The sequence below is a fragment of the Cnephaeus nilssonii genome (genome assembly GCF_951640355.1).
Source record: "Cnephaeus nilssonii genome assembly, chromosome: 6".
Classification (NCBI taxonomy): Eukaryota; Metazoa; Chordata; class Mammalia; order Chiroptera; family Vespertilionidae; genus Cnephaeus; species Cnephaeus nilssonii.
This window is the reverse complement of record NC_137077.1, coordinates 33,691,770-33,713,124: the sequence shown is the minus strand read 5'-3', so window position 1 is coordinate 33,713,124 and position 21,355 is coordinate 33,691,770. Positions and strand designations below refer to the sequence as shown.

Genomic DNA, 21,355 nt, shown 5'->3' with positions numbered 1-21,355 from the left:
GCGTACACCTTCCCCGCACAAGTCACTTAGCCTTTTACCTGAGTGCCCCTCACCTCCGGACCCTTGTGAAAAAGCAGCAGTAGTAGCAGAATTATTTTCTCCTTCTGCATCTTCTGTTTTGGCTTCTATGTTTATTCACCTAACATTTATCGGAAGCCGACTATGTGCTAGACACTGTTCTGGGCCCTAAGAACAATTGAGACAAAGCCCTGCCCTCCTTGACCTTGCACTCTGTTGTTGTCGGAAATAGACAAGTGTGTAATGTAGGTCTTGACAGGGAACAATGAGAAAAAACAAAGCAAGCGAAAGGTGTAGAGAGGGGTGGAGGTATGTTATATTGCATTGTCAAGAACAACCTCTCTAGGAAGGTAACATCTGAGCAGAGACCTCGATGGAGTAAGTAAGCAAGTCCTGGAAAGACCCAGGGGTCAGCAAGAGCCAATCGCTGGAAGGAATGGGTGGGTTGTGAGGAGGACTACCAGGTCAGCCCCGTGACTCGCCCTACTGAGGAAGGCAGAGGGTGCAGGAGAAGGACAAAGACTGAATCGCCTAGGGTCCCCGGGGCTAGGAAAGGAGTTTAGGTTTTAAGCTAGGAAAATTTATTCTAAAACATATATCAGTGCTTTCACATTTTGATTCAACAGCATTGATTATTTGTACCACACAAAATCCACTCCTGACAAGGGAATATGTAGAACAAACCAGAGTAAATAGTTTAAACCAGAGAAAATTCACAGGCTGGTGGCTTTCAAATTGCTCCTAACCCCGCAGGCGGAACGGATAGGGGGTAAAAGAGAGAATTTATTTAAGATCACAATCAAACAGCATCCTTTTTCACTTTATTCTTTTGCCATGACCACACCCTGGATAAATCTTTCTGCCTTGTGTGTTCATATCCTGTGTGTATAGAGCTGCAGGTCTCTGACTGTGTTCTATCTTCTGTAGCTCTTTTGAAATGTCCACTATTTATAGGTCTCAGACCAGCAACACTTAGCAAAATTAGATGCCCAACTAGCCTCGTTTCCTGATTGCTTGTCCATTGCTTTTGGGGACACCCTCCCACCCCCTCGCCATCTGCAGCAGCTGATTTCCACATGGCCCACAACCAGGTTGGTGCCTATTCTGACCCCAGCTATTCCATTTCAACCCTAGTTAGGGGCACTGCAATTCAATTCTGGCACTAACCACTGTCCTTACTTCAGACACCAACCATGCTTCAGGTGTCCCATCTGCACTTCTGAGTCAGGCTGCAATTTCAAGTGGTTCCCACAATCCCCTCAGGTTCAATAATTCACTAGAGCAACTCGCAGAATTCAGAAAGACATTATATTTATCTTTACAGCTTCATTATAAAGGGTACCAATCAGGAGGACCAGCCAAATAGACACATGGGAGAAGGTCTGGGAGGGAACACAGAGCTCCCATGCCTCTCCCGTGGAATCCCGGGCATCACCTATTTGTGTTTACCAAACAGGAAGTTCACTGAGCCACAGAGTTCAGAGGTTTTAGTAGGCTTTTATAAGACTGAATCGTGGGCCACATGATTGAACTTAATCTTCAGCCTCCCTCCCTACCCTGGAGGTTGGGTTTTCTCAGAGTCCCAACCTCTAGCCACTTGTGCTTGGTCTTTCTGGTAACTCTCCCCATCCTGAAGCTATCTAGGGGCTCACCAGTGTCATCTCATTAGCATAAACTCAGGTGTGATCAGGGACCTTATGAATAACAATGACATTTCTCTCATTTTACAAGTAGGAATTGCTTCAGCATCTATTTCAGTTTTCCAAGTCTTTTATTCAGGAAATTCCAAGGATTTAGAGTCTTCCCTTGGAGACCAGGGACAAAGACCAGTACCAGTCAGATTATTTATTGTACAACAGTGTCCCAGCCAGGGAGGGTGAGGAACCTGGGAGTGAGCAGGTCTGCAGTGGGTAGGAGGGCAATGGAGGCAGAAGCAAATTGGAAGGAAAATGTGAGAATAAAACTGCCCAGGCTGCTATGGGGGCCATTAACATGGGTGTATATACATGGTTTCAACTCTCAAGATGTGCATCCTCTAATTGAGGAGACAAGAAATAAACTCAAATTAGGAAGCAATTTAAAAGTTGGTCACTGTTCATTATAAAATGTCTCAGGGCAGCATCTGCGTTCTCATCAGCAGCCAATCATAACCAGGCATTATAGCATTTTATCGACTGGCTCCATCATGTGTCAGAAATGAGTTTTACATGTAGGAATTGCTTCAGCCTCTGTCTGAGTTTTTCAAGTCTTCTATCAGATTGCTATAGAAGACTTGAAAAACAAGTAAAGACAACCAGGGAAATGTGTCAAGTATGGAAAAATGCATAAAACCTAAATAGCATCAGTTGAAAATTTTGTGAAATTGCATGAAGATGTGAAAGGTAACACCTACAGCCTGATCAATGATTGTTTCTACATTGCATTTATATCAAACTGCCCTGTGACTCATGGCTGCCGTTCCTGTTCATGAACACTTGGGGCCTTTTGTGTCTTTGCGTCTTATCGTTATCATCAGCCTAGGAGCCATTATTCAAAAAGAGCCACCCGCCATCATCCCGAGTGGCACTGGACCACACTCTTCTTTCAGCCTCACTGTGTCCTGGGCAGCCCGTAGCTCTGCCCTCTTTGAAGTTTCCCTGGCTCATCCTACTTGAAGTTACCTCGTTTCTTCTCCTATGTCCCAGCTTCTTGGCAGAGTTGTGTGTCATCACCTACAGCTGCTGGGCTCATTGTGTTCAGATCGACATTGTCTGTGGACCCAGCTAGTCGGCTGTTGATACAGTGGCAGCCTTAGTAAGATTCTTGTCAAGCTGTGCACCATCCTGTAGTTGTTCCAAGTCCCAGAGCCAGCTAGACAGTGGTCACTGCTATGCTCTGCAAAGCTGTAATCTTAAAAAGTTCAGTCCCATTTTGACATCACACCTTGCTTGCCCCTATCCTAGAAGAACATACGGGTTTGGACTCAATTCAGATTTTTTTTTAAATTCAGCATCCTCAATCCACATGATGTCCACTTTGAAGAATCTAGTGAAGAAATATTAGCTCTTTGATGCTGATTGGAAATTCAGCCTTAGTGTAAGATTTCTTGGGTTCAACTTGGCACGTCATCTTGGTACAACTTTGAGTTTATTGTTAGGTCTCAGTGTCACGCCCATGCTCCAGCTCTTGGTGATAGACTTTGAAACAGTTCAGAGACTGGTAGAGAAGCCACTGATGACTTAAAAAACAAAACAGAAAACTAAGAGAAAAAATGAATTATTTAAAGAGGTCATTGGAATGAAGGAGAAATTTCAGAGGAGTATTAATATCCATTCACTTTATAAGAGAAAAAGAAAGAATGGGGAATAATGAGAGTGTTAGGTATGGAATACTCCCATGAGAAATATGTCAAACCCCTTTTTTATAGCCAATGTCTAAGTGACCAAATTACTTGTGAATTTCTAGTAGACAATACCTCCGAATCATCTTCTCAGCAACTTAATACATAAATACAATTTTCTTATCTACAGAGGCAGCCCAGATGCTGTTATGAAATGCTTTCATTACTCTAACTAGTTGGTCCAGGTACCATAAATCATAGTCCAGATCCTAATGGAGTCCAGAGGTACCATAGTTTTGACTGGAACAGTCCTTCCTGGTTATACAATTCTCTCAGCAATTTTTTTAAATGTTTTTGTTGATTTTTAAAGAGCGAGGAAGGGAGGGGGGAGAGAGAGCACACGTTGATAAGAAAGAGATACATTAATTGGCTGTACCCTGCACTCCCCGTCCTGGGGATATAGCCCACAACTGGGGCATGCACCCCAGCTGACTTCTGCGTGCAAGGGACAATGCTCAGCCAACTGAGCCACACTGGCCAGGACTCTGCAAAGTTTTTAATAACACTCCTTTCATGCTCAACTGTATCCTTGGTAAGCCAACCAATTATATGATTACTCAATCAATATATAACATGGGCACAGATAAGGATTGTTTTTTTATTGCTTAAGGATGATTTTTTTAATCTTTTTTTTTATTGTTGACACTATTACAGAAGGCCCTGTTTTCTTTAAGGTTCACCCAATGATTCGTGATGTTAAGATATCACTGGTTTGGTTTTGAATTAGAGTGGTTGTTCTCAAACTTCAGTACACATCAGAATCACGTTTAGTGCTTGTTAAAGCATGGATTACTGGGCCCCAATCTTAGACTTCTGATTCTGAAGGTCTGGGGTGTGGCCTGAGAATTTGCATTTCAAACCATTTCCCAATGATGTTGATGCTGCTAGCCCAGGGTAGACAGGCTTAGAGGACAACCAACTCTTACCCTCTTCTTGGGTAGTATTTTGAAGACAAGGGAAAAGGCATAAGGATAGACTGAACAAGTTAAAGAACAATTTGATCAAATGTCTTAATATCAGGGACTAGTAAAAAAAATCAGCTGGCAAGCTGGCCAACTGCAAACTCAGTTTAATCAGATTATGACGGGCAAAGCTCTGGCGTGATAGCCACATGCGGGGCCCTTCACTGAGCTCCCCTGTGCAATTTTGAGATTTGGGGACTATTAATTACAGGCAGTCCTCGGGTTACATCGGACTCGATGTACGTCGTTTCATGGTTATGTCGCCATCTCCCATTTACAGTATTTATTTTTTTAAAAAAGTTCCGTCATTTCGACGTATATACATATGTGCTTTATGTTTTTTATTATTTATTTACCACAAGTAAAGGTCAGGAATTGTTATCTTTCTTTTAAGTTTTCTTACTGTTTCACTTCATTACTGCTATGCATGTGCTCCATGTGACTGACGTAGATGCTTATGTAGATGGGTTCCGACTTACGGCGAAAATCGCGTTACGTCGCCCCGTAGGAATGAATCTCCGAGGTAACCCGAGGACCTACTGTAAATAGTTTGCTCTCAAAGAAAAAAAAAAAAAAGCATTTTTTATTCCAAAGGAGGAATTTACATAGTCTTCTAGAAGATAGTCTTCTAGAAGGTTTACTCATTTCTTTGTGTGAGACAAACCTATATGTGATATATATATATATATATATATATATATATATATATACACACACACACACACACACACACACACACACACACATATATATACATATACACACACACACATACATATATGTGGGGAAAAGACAGTGAACATATACAGCTGTTAAAACAGATTTTAATTCCATTTGTTATTGTGTTGCATTTGATGACTCTAGTGTTAAAAGATTTCTGGGAATGTTTTTTCTCTAGAAATAGTATTTTCTGTATAGGCATTGTGTGTGTGTGTGTGTGTGTGTGTGTGTGTGTGTGTGTGTATGATTTTCCTTGAGTTCTACATATAAATTTATTATTTTGTAATTTATTATTCTTAATTTTCCTCCTAATAAGTCACATACAGTGGAGATGAATATGATGATTACATTTGAGAGAAATTTCAGGAGAGCCCTATCAAAATATCAGACAGGACATACAGAAAGCTGTTTTGATTTACATTTTAGAAAGAAATTGGTCAATTATATGTCAATCCAGTTGAATTTCAAAGGACACAGCGGGATCCTTTCTCCACTTCCAGTCCATCTTTCCTTCCTCGTGAACCCAGGGCCTCCAACTAAACTCCTGGGAGAGCAGCCTCTTCGTTGCCCTCATTGAGTAACACTTGTCATACACCTGTGGCATGCTCATTAGGAATGAGGCTAGAAACCCAGGCGACAGTATCATGGGTGGCCTTAAATTTCGGAGATCAGATTATGACAGAAAGGTCCCCACATTGGTACGAGGTGAGAAGCCCACTTTGCCCCTGTGTCATCGAGCAGAGACTTGGACGGGGCACACAAAGCACTCTACCTTGACCAACATGATGCTTTGACTTCAGAAAGAGCCCTTGTTCCAGATCATGTTCCTAAGTGTGAAGTTCCAGGAAAGCAGGAATGGTGTCTGGCCCTCAGGGACCTTCCAGACAGTGGGTAGTATCAGCATTGTGAGTGTTCCTTTTAGAACCATTCTTCAGATTTCATTGAGCCAAATTGCAAAGAAGGGAATGCAGTGGGTCACACGGTGGCTTTGAGGAATGGTTATACTTGTTGGAGGCTGTGCAACTGATTTTACAATGGAAAATGCAGCATACCATAAGGCTTAGAAGAAAATGGTAACTGGAAAAACCTTAGCACATTCTGAGCCTGGGAGCAGAGGTGAAGGTAGATAGGAAATGGTTTATTGATATTCCATTCCAGTACAATACATGGCATGTTCAGTGTGTTGCCCCACAGCAATATGTTGGAGCACTCTGCAAAATTTCAGCGAATGTTAAGTGATGATGTATTTCTATCAGTACCTGCATATGCATCTCTGATATAATGCTTAGAGGGTTTGTTTCTGGCATATCCCAGCAGAAGAAATGAAGGGGGTTTAAGTTATCTATATGTATATTTTTTTCATTGTGGTCTCTGTTTTCTTTGGCAAGTTCAGAAGCTAAGCAATGATTTCTCCATTAGACACGAAGTCTTCCAGTGCAGGGAAAGGAGCATACGATTTCCAGTCACACAGAGAAACCAAACCCTGGCCCAGCCTCTTATAACCCACATGACCATGGGCAAGTAACGAATCCTCTTCCTGCCTCAGTGTTGCCATCTATAAAATGGGGATGTTCACAGTCTCTACCTTATAGGACTGTTGTGGACATTGGCTCTAGCATGACGGAAGTGCCTGACCCTTGCTAGACAGGCAACAAATGGGATATGTTACTACGATATAGAACTACGCTGTTGCTTTCTCTTTAGCTTACATGCAGCAACTTTAGATGTGCATCTAGTTGAGCTAAAAAGACATGGCAATGTCTCCAATGTTTGGCTCCCTAAAATCAGTCTCATTACTTTTTCATCTCATTCTAATGTGGAGAGAAATTACTGTAGTCATTACATGTTCTTAAGCCTATGGTCAATTAAGCATCCACAGGGATAGATTATCGAGAGCTGTTCCACTCCATAATTTGGAAGAACTTGTTCAGAAGTGGAATCAAGTGCATGGACATCTGCTAGATGTAAGGCCTCTAGGAAACCTATGCTTTCTAGGTTTCAGGCTGAGCGTTTGTAATAAGCTGAGCTTGGATCCCGTGGTTTCAAGGTTGCTTCTAGCCTGAGTGATGTGTTTCTGTTAGCTCATTTGGTGAACTCCATATTTGGCTAAGCAATTTGATTTTTAATGTCTGCCTTGAATTCATAACTCACAGAATGACAAGCTGGAAGAGGCATAGAGACACCTGGGGTGACGTGCTAGTTGTACAGATGAGGAAACCGAGACTCAGGGAGTACGACGTTTTCTCCCTCTTCTATCACATAACTAGATTTTCGCTGAGCTAAAACCAGAACCCAGTGTCCTGACTCCTAGGTCAGTGCTCTTTGCATTATACTACGTTGCCTCTCTCCCGTAAATGGGGCATCACTCTGAAGAACTGCACATGAAAACAAAGCAGGCTAAGCTTTGACTGACACTGACAACCTAATCATTCTATTGAATAACTACAAAATTAAATAAGTAAAATTGATCCGACTGCTGGAGGGACTATTTGAAAGATTTTTGCACTCTGATCTCTTCATCTTCTAGTCATCTTGAAAGGAACATTATTGTTAGAATTCAGGGAGACCAATAGGGGTGTGCTTAGTAAGCCCTGTGTCCCTTTTCAGAGACATGACCAGTTGCTTTTGAGAAACCTTGAGAAGCTCTGAATTTCCACCCACCAAGACATTGGGATCTCACATTCCAGCCTCAGAGTCTAAGAGTCAATCTGCAACTTCCCTGGCTATATACTACTACCCTGTGGTAAAATATTTTCGTTCCTGGTGAAATAAGGAAATGATTTCATACTGACTAACCCAAGTCAGCATGGGAATCTGCTCATCATGATCACAAGATATACACAGCATGTAGGAGTAACCGAGAAGTAACAAATCAGATCTAACTGCTTTGCTAGAGGGCGGACACATACAAGTTGGCCTGGTGAGGAAGTGGGGTCCTGTGCACTGGCCACTGTTCTGGCTCAGGTTCTGGCTCAGGTTCAAGTCCTGGTCTCAACTTTCTCACCTGCTCAGACTGAGCCTTGCATGGAGTCTGCTCGGGGTGCCATAAGATGAGAGAGGAACCTTGAGGTATTTAATTGGGAGCCGCTTTGAATGAAAAAGCACATGCAGCATTTATTCTAAGAAAACTGTTATATTCAACTTAATTTTGGTGAAAAGGATGTACTTTCTACACTAATTTGAAGAAACATCAGGTATGGAAATTAGCTTTAAAAGGCTGGCTTTATGCGAAAAAAGAGAACAAAAACAATTTAAGTTGGTGTGTGTGTGTGTTTTCCATTTCAGTGAGAGATGTAAGACATTCAAGTCAAGTTCTTTAAAAACCAAGAAAAGAAACCACAAAGCATTCAATATGGGAAAAAATCATAATTACACCTTGTTTTCTTACTTTCAGATTATGGTCAGTTGGTATACAGAGGAAGGGAGGAATGAAACAAAATGCACAAAAGTAGGAGGGAAACGACTGAGAAACAAGCAAACAACAAAAACAGAAAGATACAAGCAGTGAAAGAAAGATGAGAAAAACCAGAAGAGGTTTAAAAGAGAGAATGAGTTTTAGGAACTAAGAGAAAGGATGAGCAAGCATGTCTATCATGTACTTTCCTTACCCGGCCCCTAAGCACAGCTTGCTGTTATTTTTCTCATCCTTTGATTGAAGTCTCCCTCCACGTAGACTATCAATTCCATTAGCATGAGAATGAGCTGGGTTTTGTTCACTATTGTTTTCCCAGTGCCCAGCACAGACATAGAAAACACAGTAAGAATTAGTAAATGAAGGGATAAACAAAGGAACAAAGGAAGAAAAAAAATGTGCAAGGAAAGAGAGTCCTGTGGCCCAGAGGCTGGGGTGATGGTCCCCCAAGAGCTGGTTGTTTCCTCAAGAGCCAGAGACTCAGGAATACAGTAACCTCTCTGCAGGTCGTGTCATGAAACCTCACCCATGTTCTCTTTGGCTCAGTTACCATCTGCTCGCTAAGCATGAGAATATTTTGCCTGTTTCTTTTGGAAACTTTCTGAAAATTGGTGTTTTCACCATCCACACCTTGGGTACCACTATGTCGTCACCTGGTACCTTCTCTCCCCAGGCTCAGCTATCTAAGGCTCTCAACCCCTTCTGTCCCATCAGCCCCCAGAGTCTGCCATTGTAGACCAACTCTCCTCTCCTCAAGTGCTGCCTTCTTGGTTCTCCCAAGAGTTGTGCCTTCTCTTTTAACCAGCTGGTGGCAATGGCCCATCTTCCCAACCCCTCGACACTAAGGGCCTTAGAAGAGAGTCAGCAGACTCGGCTCCCCATCGCCAAGACATCACCACACCTTCACCCTCACATGAAATGCATTTTCTAAGCCTCCACATCACTGTCCTCCAATACTGCCTGGTCACTCTGTACATTCATCACAGATTTGGGTCCATGGCTGCCCACAGACCCCTCATCCACCCTATCACTGACCTCCCCCAGGATGACTTCAAGGACTTTGACATGATTCATCTAGAAAATTAGCCTCTGAAAATACAGTGATTTTTTTAATTGTAGTAAAATATGCATAACATAAAATTAACCATTTTTAAGTGCACAGTTTTGTGGCAGTAAGTACATTTACATTGTTATGCAACCATCACCACCATCCCTCTCCAGAGAATTTTCATCTCCCCCCGAATAAAACTCTGTAACCATTAAATACTAACTCCCTAAATTCACCAACATTTTATCAGATTTCAGGGACTCTCATCATAGAATTTTTACTTCCTAAAGTTGTTCTATTTATAGAATTTTAAAATTTATTAGTGCACGTTCTGTCCACAGTCTCCAGTCTTACTGAGCAATCTTGATGCACACAGATCTGGGCTGGGATCCCAACTAAAACATTTGTTAGCCTCAGTTTCTTCATTTGTAAAATTCAGATAATAGATAGTACTATACTTAATCCACATACTAAAGAGATAAGAGAACTGAAGTTCATTGGATGGTTGAAAGGATTCGGTGCTTATAGAACCTGCAGCACAGGTGTGTTCTTCTCCATCCCCCCCCCCCCCCCTACCAGTCCCCACAGTCATGCTCCTCAGTCCAATCACTGCTTTGCTGTCATCCTTATCCTCCTCACACCTTAGTCTTTCTGACGCCGATTCCAGGGGACACCCCATCCTCTATTGGTCCAGCTCTCTGCCTCCACTGCACACCCACCTGGGCTGTTAGTGACCAATAGTCTTTGCTGGGGACACTAGAAGGCATGGTCTCCCACCCCACGAAGCTGTTCATCCTGTCAGTTACAGGCATTTAACAGGCCCCCTACTTGACTTCCCATTCCCACACCAGCTTTTTCAGCTCTTTTCCCTTCACTCCATCTTCCTAGTTTGCCACTACCCGAGGGGTTGTCATTTATCTTCTGTGTTTTCATAGACCCGAGTTCTTAAAGTTTAGTGCAATGAAGGAATAATGCACAACCCCTAAGAGGTTGATTTGGTGGGAGGAGATGAGGTTGAAATCTGCAATTTTAACAAGCAGTCCAGGTGATTTTGGTATAGGTAATGCACTGTCCACTTTTCTCGGAGAGCTGTCTGAAGCCACAAGCTCTTTGAGAGCAACATCTTGTCTTCTCTGATGTGCATCTCTAAATACCTGGCAATAGATGTGGAAGGATTGATGGAATGAATGAATCTGGCTGTCACTCTGCATTTCAGAATAAGTTACCATTCTCCTTTTGAAATGCTAATTAGCTACAGCAGTTTAAATGCAGTTTAAAACTCTTTAAGATGTTTTATCCTTAATCCTTGATCAGGCCTTTTCATTGCCATTGGGGGGTAGAGCATTATTAAGAACTTGCTATTCTCAGACTAGAAAAACAACTACCAAAAAGAAAAAAAGAACCAACGCAAGGGCTGGGTGAGAATCAGACAGAAGAGCAGAGATATGTAGGTTGGGCCTTTCCAAGGTATCTTAGGAAGGAACGTACTGTGTGAACTCTCATTCTAAGGATCTGCCAGGCAGAGGTCTTCGTAGCCACTTTGTAGTGGGCTTTTCCGGGGCAGAAAACATCTTAAGCAGGAAGGTCACTGCTGGGGATGTTGGAAGAAGGTGACTTAGGGAAACTGGTAAATGAGCATGCAGTCTGACATACCTCGTCAGTGGTGGGAACACACCCCACTTCACAGACTTCACACCCTAGCTCTCCCAGTTCCTAGTTTGTGACGTGGGTAATGTAACTGTTGAGGTCTCTTGTTTCCTCATTTGTGAAACGGGGACAGTGTGATTTACCTTGCAGGCTTTTTTGAGGATTCAAGATGGAATGTAAGTAATGCACAGTGATTCTCTGATGTTGGGCCATCAGGCAGTTTCCAAGAGGCCTGGGTATCTGGTTAACGCTTTGTCTCTACGACAATGAAGGGGAATCGCGTGCACACATACCTGCACCAAGTCCACCTAGAAAAACAGAAGTGGGACCAGCTGTTGCCCTCTGGGGAAGTCTGACTCTGAAGCCTCACCCCCTCTGTAGTAAAAAGTTTCCAAAGGGAGCAGACAGAGTAACCTAGGGCCATGCCCTCCCACTTCCCTCTTCCTGAGCCCAGCTCCGCGCCTGTCTTGGGGAAGTGGGAGGTAAACTTGCGTGGGTGGCTGGAACTGAAACATTTCTTTTACCACTTTCCTGTTCCTCCACCCCTTTCTCTTTTGTGCCCGGGGGATGTGGGGAGGAGAAACAGCTCACGCCTGTGCTGTACCCACACACTTGGATCTGCTCTCCCCAGCCTCCAGAGCCTACCTCATCATTCACCAAGATTCATTGAATGCCTGCAGGGTTCAGGGCGCTGTTCTCAATGTTGTATCCTGGACCTCCCTGGGAGCCCATAGGAAGTTTGTTGAAATATTGAAGATATTCCCCCAGCTCCTGAAGAGCAATATCTAACCCCCACTTCATTCCGACCCTCAGCCCCTCCCCATCCCTGGCTAGAAAGAGTGCTAAAAATCTTTGATTTATATGTTAATAATAATGAACACCTCTAAACAGTCTTCAGGCTCCCTTCCATACCTACTCCCTTGTTCCTGAATATTTATTTGCTTTTAGGAGAAGAACTTGGACTGGTTTCCTCGGATGCGAGCCATGTCTCTTGTTAGCAATGAAGGTGACAGTGAGCAAAATGAGATTCGGAACCTGCAGGAGAAGTTGGAATCGACCATGAGTCTGGTCAAACAGCTGTCGGGTCAGCTGGCGGAGCTCAAGGAGCAGGTCAGTGGGTCCAGGGAGCTGGGGCTGAGTGAAGGGGAGTCATTCACCACCTTGAGTGAGGGAGACCCAGAGACTCCTGGGAGCAAGCTCGTGGAATTTATATAAAGAAACCCCACGTTGTGCTGTTGGAACATCTCAGCAAGCAGGGGTTTCTACTTCCCCACCTCCCCATCTTGTGTGACCCTTCTCCTACGAAAGGGGGAAGGAAGGCATGGATGCCAAAATACAAAGACCTCTTTGCACTTTTTTTTATAGAAACTCATATTTTCTGCCATCAGAGTAATTAAACTCATTGGAAAGGCAGATCATCATTAGTATCTGTCATCGCAGTGCTCTAATCATCCCCTACATCATGTAAAATTGTTAGCATCTGTAAAAATAATATCGAAAGTGACTGTGGGAGCTGTTAAAATGACTCTGGTGTTGGGGGTGATTATGTGGCAAGCAAGGGCTGCTTTAAAAGAACCATGGTTCCTGTTTCTTAACCACAGAGATGGGGTTTGCTTTGTTTTCTCTGTTTATGGAAATGCACTTTAAAAATATTCTCTCTGTTTTGAAGAAACATATTCTCTACAATCCCAAGACAACCCTGTAGGTGCTTGGGAAATATTAACCCAAAACGGTGTGGCCCACCAGCACTGGGAAAGAGTGAGAAAATCAGCTCAAGACACTGTCTCTTTCTCCCCAGATGACAGAACAAAGGAAGAATAAGCAGAGACTGGGCTTTCTCGGATCAAACACACCCCATGTGAATCATCACATGCCGCCACACTGATACCATGGGGGAGAGCCGTGACTGGCCTTTCATCAGCGCCCTGCCTGACCACTGAATACAGAACTGAGCTGGAGGGGAGTGAACAGTGCCTATTGTTGAAAAGTTAAAAACAACCAAGTGCCAAGATGTTGCCTGGTGTAGCTCCGGGAACAATTTATAACTGTGTTTTCATGGTTGAAAAGACCAAACTCAAAATGCAGCGGCTGGAAAGCACACATCATGCATTCTTAATGCAACATGAAGTGACTTGCTCACGTGGACGGAGAGGGCAGGGAGAGGCAGGGCTGAAGGAGATGCCGTGCAGAGAGAACCACCTTTTGCTAAGTCCTTAAAGAGTCGGTTTTGTCTTAAACGCTGATTTGCAACCTTTGTCACGGTTGGTTGGGCTTTCTTTCTTTTAATTATGGCATGTAGGTCAGTGATACAGGAAGTCATACTCGGGTGGCTAAGTTTTTACTATAGAAAATAACTGAAAAGATTAAAAAATGAGAGTTGCAAAGAAACATGTTAGTGCTTCCAAACTGTAGCTGTCACAGGGCAATTTCCTTACTTATAACATGCAGCACAATGGATTTGCGGCTCTAGCAACTAGTGCTGGGAGCCTGTGCCCCTCAAGCGGACATCACAATCGGATGTGATTGCTTTCTCCCAGATCCAGAGGGGCTCTGTCAATAGAGAGCACAAAAGGGGATTTCAGAGAACTTGGGGAAAGCATGTTGTAAATCATGTATAGGCTAAGATTTTCAAAGATTTGGGGAAGAAAAAGCTACAGTAAGCCCCAGGGAAGAGTTTTTTTGAGTGTATGTGTGCTATTAAAATATATTGAGATTAATAAATGAAAATGGTTGAAGATGACAGGAAATACTGAGAAACTTATGATAGTGGCATTTTATAAATATGGAGTAAAAGCTATTTGATTCATGTTTGCTGTGCTTAAAAGGAACTGAGTGGTTTTATTCCTGCAGTTGGGGAGGGAGGGGAAAATCCAAGAACTTTATTGAATACTCAAGAATATGAAGCATATCAATTACATCTTTTAAACTGTATTAATGAGAGCTTTTCAGAATGTAGAAAGATAATAATCTCTTCTCCAAATTATTTTTATATTAAATTAATGCAACCAGAATTTGTAGAAGGAGAAAATAATGTGCCATACCCATCTTATTCTTAGAAATGATGCTTTCAGAGTGTTAAAGCAAAATGGGATATTGAAAGTGTTAGGGGACCCCTGTGTGGCCAGGGAGCAAGGCACAGGGCACCCAAGTCTGGGAGATTCTTTGCAAGTTGACCTTCTGGCCCTGGCCCCCCAAGAACAAAAAATTGCCTCCAGAATCTTCAACTCTGACCTTCTTATCACCAAGGTTGAAGGTCTGGGCAAGGTTTGCTATGGCTGTTTTTAAAGCTTTGGGATTGTTTTGATATCGTTTAAGCTATTGGGTCCTAAAATTTTCAAATCGTTGGTCTAGGTAGATTAGAAAGGATGCCTGGAGCAGCCCTGTTAAAATGTAGACTTGGAGAGAAACTATTGAAACCTCGATCAACAAATTTTTTCACTGAATCTCCTGTCACCTCCCTAATCCCAGTCCCTCCCCAAGTTGAGAATTCTTCACTCTGGCATGATAGTCATTTTCCTGACCTGTTGCTGAAGGACCATGGTCCAGAGACAAAGAAATTGAGATATATATCTGCAGGCAGCACAGAACTTTGAACCTATTAGGCCATCAATAAATGTATGAGAATTCCATCATCACTAATCACCCTTAATTCTTTATTAAAACTTTAAACCCTCTCACATATTTGATTTTTTTAAATGTCTTCACCAAAACCTAAGTAGAACAAAGCAGCCATTGTTTTCACCCAAGACCACCATTGTTATAACATCATTAGATAACTATTTTAATTAGGCAGAGAGTTTGGGGAATAGGGAAAAGAAAAGGGGTAGATTGAGCATATTCTACTATAGGGACCTATCTCACAAAATCAAATATTTTTGATGTCTGAACATCAAGAGAATAGATTAATTTTTACTGATGAGAGCAACCTGTCTTTCAAATGATGAACTGTGTAGTCTCCTGGCACTGTGATAGTTCTTTTTTTATAGGACTAAGCCATTGGGTTAGTGGTAGCTCATTGTTTCTCAGCATATTGTCTCCTGTGGGAAGTAGCCAAAAGATTGCAACTAAAGAGATGCTTATTTGTTCAGAATTAAAATATTTCTCAGTTGTGCTTCTCTTTCTTTTCTGCCTAAGTACTGAAGAGATTACAGGGCAAAATGAACAAAACAAAGCAAACAAAAAAGGCATTTTGCAGGCTATTAATTCATGACAAAGATAATAATGCAGAAATTTGACATCTAATTTATATGTTACATATATGTTTGTAATGCAACTGGAATATTTGAACTATACAAGTATTAGTTAACTTTCTCATATTTATATAGTGACATTAAATGCAATCATCCTTGATTTTGATGTTAAGGGAAATGTTTTCCTATTTGTTAAAATCCACATAAGGTTAAAAGTATCAGTTAATGCTGAATAGTTTAATGAAAGTAGGTTTCTTAAATTAAAATATTTTTAGATGAGAAAATGTTTGTATCATATAAGACTATAATATAAATAAATTGTATACATGTAAAATTTATCATTTTCTTCCCCTTAAAAAGTTAGTTTAGAAAAGGGCTTATTTTCTTAAATATTGAACTTTTTCTGTTGATGACAAGAATGCAGTTTCTAGATGGTTGATAATATCTGGAAGATATTTCATCCAAGTCAGAACTGTGTGCTTATGTCATATTCTCCACTCACAATTCATTCTTTTGAATGCTCTTTTTAGTTTATAGTTGTCTTATTACAAACAGTGATGCAGCCACCCCTACCTCCATGCCCCGGGACTAAGATGAGTGGAAAGACTGGGGATCTGGAGTCAACAAAGGTGAAGATTGGGGCTTCCTTATGATTAGGGGAAAGAAGGAGTAAATGACAGATGCTGGGAAGAAAAGAGCTTGCCCCCCCCCCAGGGGCCCAGTAGACTGGGACATAATAAGTAAATATTGCACAGGCATAATGACATACCAGATTACAGACTCAAGAAATGCTGCTTAAACATGCAGAGGACAGAGCTTTGTGGAAGAGTAGCTATAAGGCACGTGTTCCTTCAGCTGGTCTTAAAGCTACACGGAATAACAAATCGGCATATTCTGACCCACAGACCCTTTCCAATATGCCATGGCACATACTACAGTGCAAAACAGAGTGGATCAGGCATCTGAAACAAACACAGATGCCACAGGAACCAGGCAAGTCACTTGAATGGGTAAAATTGTGGCATCCACACCATACATAGGAAGAAGCAGAGAGGCCATGGTGAGCTTTCTATTTGCAAAATTTGACAAGTGATTCCAGTATTTAGAAAATCCCTGAGGCCAGTTGAAGCCATCTAGTCACTCATTTGTTATCTCCCCTCTAGTCACTCATTTGCTCTCTCTGAAATCATTGTAAAGCTATTCCATTTAGTAGAAGAAAAGACTAAAACCAAGCACAGGAGCGAAAGTGCATGTGAAACTTGAGAAATTTGAAAACAAATCCAGTTATCATCTCTGAACTGGCAGGTTTGCACAGACTTGGATAATTTATCGAATTATCAGACCAGTACTTCTCATTTCACCAATAGACGGTTTTCCCCCCAAAGTAGAGGATTGCTCTATTTGCTGAAAAACAAAACAAAACATGATTCTAATATATGTCATGATCAGATAAGTATAATTTATAAATTATTATTAATAAAATTGGATTTGTATAACTATTTCACGTGTGATACTTTAAGTGCCTTATTCATTTCTTACCATGTTTCTAAATAACATATCCATTGGTATGAAAGTCGTTATTATTGCTGTTTTACTTAGGGACACATGAGGGGCAAAAAATTGTTAACTTGAACTAAGCTGATGAGCTAATCCATATGGAACATTGTGCCCAGCATTTATGCAGAGTTGGTCAAAACCCTAATTGGCCAACACCTATTGGTGTGTGTGTGGGGGGGGGGGGGAGGGTCCTAATACCCATCGTAGACTTATGGGGCACAGGGCATTTGGTCATCTAGGATTTCCTGGTTGTTAACACCCAACACTTCAAATGATAGTTCCCCTAAGATGAGAGGGAATCTCGCGACGGCTGAAATCAAAATGAGTTGCTTGAATCACATGCAAACCATGAATAGAGTTCTTTGCTCATGTGGCCTTTTTCCAGTGTGCCACAGTTCCTTGAAGAAGTGTGGCAGAAATTGCTTTGTTTTGTTTGGAAATCAGAGGAAAGGTTGGAGGAGGGCAATTGGACAATGAGTTCCTCTTGCAATGAGCGTAATTGGCACGAAGGGCAGGAGTATGCAAGTTGAGGGGAATGCGATGGACGTCCGCAAGTTACCCTGCCTTTGACTGGCCAACCGGGGTGCTTTGCGTCTTAGGAAGCCAAGTCTTCAGGGCATAACCACAGGCTAGAAATCGGTGAACTTTAGCCTCTCCTATGTTCCTCCCGACAGCAGGATTGCTAACACATCACATGGAGTCAACTACACGGCAAACAAAGAAACACAGAAGTCAAATTTTATGCAGATAGAAAATGTATAAGAGCAGAAATTAGTTGTTGAATTCAGTTTAACTCAATTTAACAGAAAATTCTGGTTTTTACACTTCAATATGGTTTTTCCCCTGAAGTCTGTTTCCTTTTAACTCCAGTTATTGGGGTAAAAGCAGGTGCAGGTAGAGTTGCCCTCCTCACAGCTGTGGGAACGTGCATGCAGGGTGGATTTCCTCAGCTCATCCTTTCAAAGTTCTCCTCTAAAATTGGTTTCTATAGGCAAAAGGTTCTGAGACTGCTCCCTGCTCCCATAACTGTGCTTTTAGTTTTGTTTTTATAATTGTCTTCCCTTTGGACAATTTTATCTGCCTTTCTGTAAGCCATAACCTGTTCCTTCTCTTTCAATGTAGATCAAATGTTTCTTTGTGATTCTGATCTTCTCAGCAGTATATTAAAATAAAAAATTCTCTGAAGACAATACCTTAAAATTAGACCCAGCTTTATAAAAAAATATTCATTTATTTTATATTAACTTGGCTTTATCAGAGAAGCAAAATCATGATAGGTAGCATGGACTGAGAGATTTACAGTGGGGTTTCCCATTATGCAGTCATAGTGAACAGCTCTATGGAAAGCTGGCGCTTCTGCATCTGGTGGTGGGTCTGAAGTCACTGTAAGTCAGGGGGGCTGACAGTCAGGATGAAAAGCTGGGTGCGAAGCAGGGAAGAGCAAGGGCAAACTGGAATCCATGGGGGCAGATTTGTATCTACTTCTCACCATCTCCAAACTCCATAGCCCATGTGACCTAAAAAAGAAGCTGGTGGCCTTCACCATGGAGTTGCATGTGCCTCCGACCCAGGACTCAGAACTCAGAAAACTGAAAAAGGTCTGGTGGGAGCTGGAGCACTGCAGGCTGGCTGCTGCCCCACGCCAACCAACTGAGCCAGAAGGCCAAGCTGTGAGCTGCAGCAGTGCCTTTGCCTACTTCTTCTGAACGTAATGGCTATTGCTTCACTTCCAACTCCCACATCTCATGAAAATATCTCCTGTGGTCAAAATCAACCTGTAAGCCTATGAGAAAGGAGATTCTGGGAAATGTAGTTCCAGCTAAGCCAAACTGACATAGTAGTACAAAGCTACTCCACTGGAGTAGACCTTAATGCTCACCAATAGTGATGCTCTGTTTCATACTGGATGCACAGACACACATTTCCTGGTACCCATTGCAGTTTGGTGGAAACACACGACTAGTTCTGACCAATGGATTGTGAGTGCAGTTGACAAGCCGAAGCAGTAAAAAGTCTCTGGACAACCTCCAGTTCTTTCTCCCCCACATCAATCATGGAGGCTAAGATGAAACCAGCCTGAATCCCTGAGTCACCTCTTTGAAGGGAACTACTCTAGAGACCCTAGAGAATCTTTTTTATTGTGTTTTTATTGATTTCAGAGAGGGAGAGAGAGAGAGAAACATCAATGATGAGAGAAAATTATCTATCGGCTGCCTCCTGCATGTCCTCTACTGGGGATCGAGCCTGCAACCAGAGCATATGCCCTGATTGGGAATCGAACCATGACCTCCTGGTTCATAGGTCAATGGTTAACCAACTGAGCTACACCAATCGAGCTAGAGAGTCTTAATACATACAGCAGAAGTGGTATGAGTGAGAAACTTTCATGTGTTAAACTATTGAAATTTCAGAGCTTTTTTGGTTGTTAAATAAATGAGATTGGGGAATCTATGATTGTTACTATAGCATTAACCTGCCTACCTAACATATGTATAAGTCACCAGAAAATTGACCCAAGCATAAAACTTCTGGAATGTATTCAATAAAAATATAAAATAAAGAAATACCTCTATATGCAAAATATTCATTATATATAATTTAAAACTTGAATGCAGTCCAAAGATCCAGTAATTTGGGCATGTTTAAAATTTATGATTCAGTCATGGGATAGAATAATATGAAATCTATGTGAAGTATATAAAATGAGACAACATTAGAAAACAGGCAGGATAAACTTAAAAGGTGGCTATAAATTATATGTACACTATTAACTATATAAAGTATGTTTCTCAAAATTGAACAAAATACTCTATAATTATAATTGTTTTAAAATAGCTGTAGTGTTATACATTATTCCTGTTCTTTATTTTCTAAACATTTTTTAGGTTTTAAAATTGATTTGGTAGTTTAATAATATTTTTAAAGGAAATTAAAGTTGTATTTACTCCATCAAATATTTCCTAAGGATGTATTTTCCCAAAATATTTATGTTTTAATAGGATCACTGGAATTGTAGATTAAGTGAATATCATAGCCGCAGTTTATAATGGTTTAAGTAAGACATTTAAGAAAAATTACATGATATTCCTATAGACAAGAGAGAAAAATTTGTCCTGGATCAGATTAGTTTTCTGCAAGTGAACAATTCTACTAAATGTGAGATTAGAGTAAAATATCCTTGGCCTATTGTTAGATCTCTGTCCTTGGCCTTTTCCTGAACAACATTTATTTCAATGTCTGGAATAAAGAAATAGGTAAAATTATAAAATGTGGAGCTGACATAAAGTTGGGAAGGAGAGTGAACATGAGGGATGACAGAGTAACAATAATGTCAGAAAACTGTAGCAATGAACAAAGCTATTCTAATGAACTTTAACTGAGAAATATAAAGTTTAGCTCCAAAAAGCCCAGTTGCATCAATAGAGGATACAGCAGACAACCATTTGTGTAAAAATCAAAGAAACCTTGAGATTTTCAACAGCCTCTAGGTCCATATTTATATATTCAGTTATTTTAAAATGTTTATTTAGTGCTTACTATGTTTTAAAAATATTGCAGAGGTCCAGGCAAGATTTAATACGGGTTTTATTTTAGAGAATAAGCACTGGGGATAGAAAGAGGGGTTGGTTACAAGGAATATTCAAAAGGGAGAATCTACAGAATCTGGTGTTCAATTGGGTGAGGAATGAGGAAGAAGGAGGAATCCAGAATGAGTCTTGGGCTTTTACTGGATGAATGGGAAAATAGTGATGCTGTCCGTTGAGATAGGGAATACTGGAAGGAGTAGACTGGGGTGGGGCTATGGGGAGACTAGAAGATGCATTTATATTTGGACATACTGAGTTTTATTTTAAGAGACATCCAGAAAGAATTATCTGTTAGATAGTTGGATATATAGGTCTAGAGTCCATGAAAGAAGTTGGTACTAAAGAAAAAAGATTTAAGAGTCATTGAGATATACATGACAGTAAGACCAAAGGAATAAACAAATGCTAAAAGACAGAGAGTAGACATTAAGAAGAGAAGAAGGTCCAGGATAGAGCCCCAAAGAAAATCAATCAAGAGAAGGGGGGGAAATGAGAAAGAAAAATCATAGACCTATGCAAGAACAAAAAGGAGAAAGCTTTGACTCACTCTCTTAATTTATCTGAAAACAGGTGGTCATCTCCTTTTACATGAGAACTATAGTCTGAGTCAGTCAGTTTCCATGTCAACCTTCCCTTCCGCCCTTCCTTTCCTATCAAACTTCTTATTCTACCTCTAGAGATAGACTTTCTGTATATGACACCACATATAAGTAGAGTGGGGTGGATGAGAAGTAAGGTGCATCTTGACATGTGTGGACAATGGAGGAAGAGTGTTGAGAGCCTGCAAAGGAAGGGTGCTGGGAGTAATGCTTACTGGGCATTGTGGGTCTCCACA

The 21,355-nt window shown here is 41.3% G+C and overlaps 1 protein-coding gene across 2 annotated transcripts in view; it reads left to right on the top strand.

The window, feature by feature from the left end:
• The window catches only part of ITPR2 (inositol 1,4,5-trisphosphate receptor type 2), a 427,719-nt gene extending 410,843 nt beyond the window's left edge, over positions 1-16,876 (top strand). For both annotated transcript variants that reach the window (XM_079773600.1, XM_079773601.1), the window contains exons 56-57: positions 12,135-12,296; positions 12,985-16,876. In XM_079773600.1, coding sequence (XP_079629726.1) covers positions 12,135-12,296; positions 12,985-13,071 — 249 coding nt within the window. In that variant the 3' untranslated portion in view covers positions 13,072-16,876. The remainder of the gene's footprint in view (positions 1-12,134; positions 12,297-12,984) is intronic.
• Positions 16,877-21,355: the final 4,479 nt, after the last annotated feature.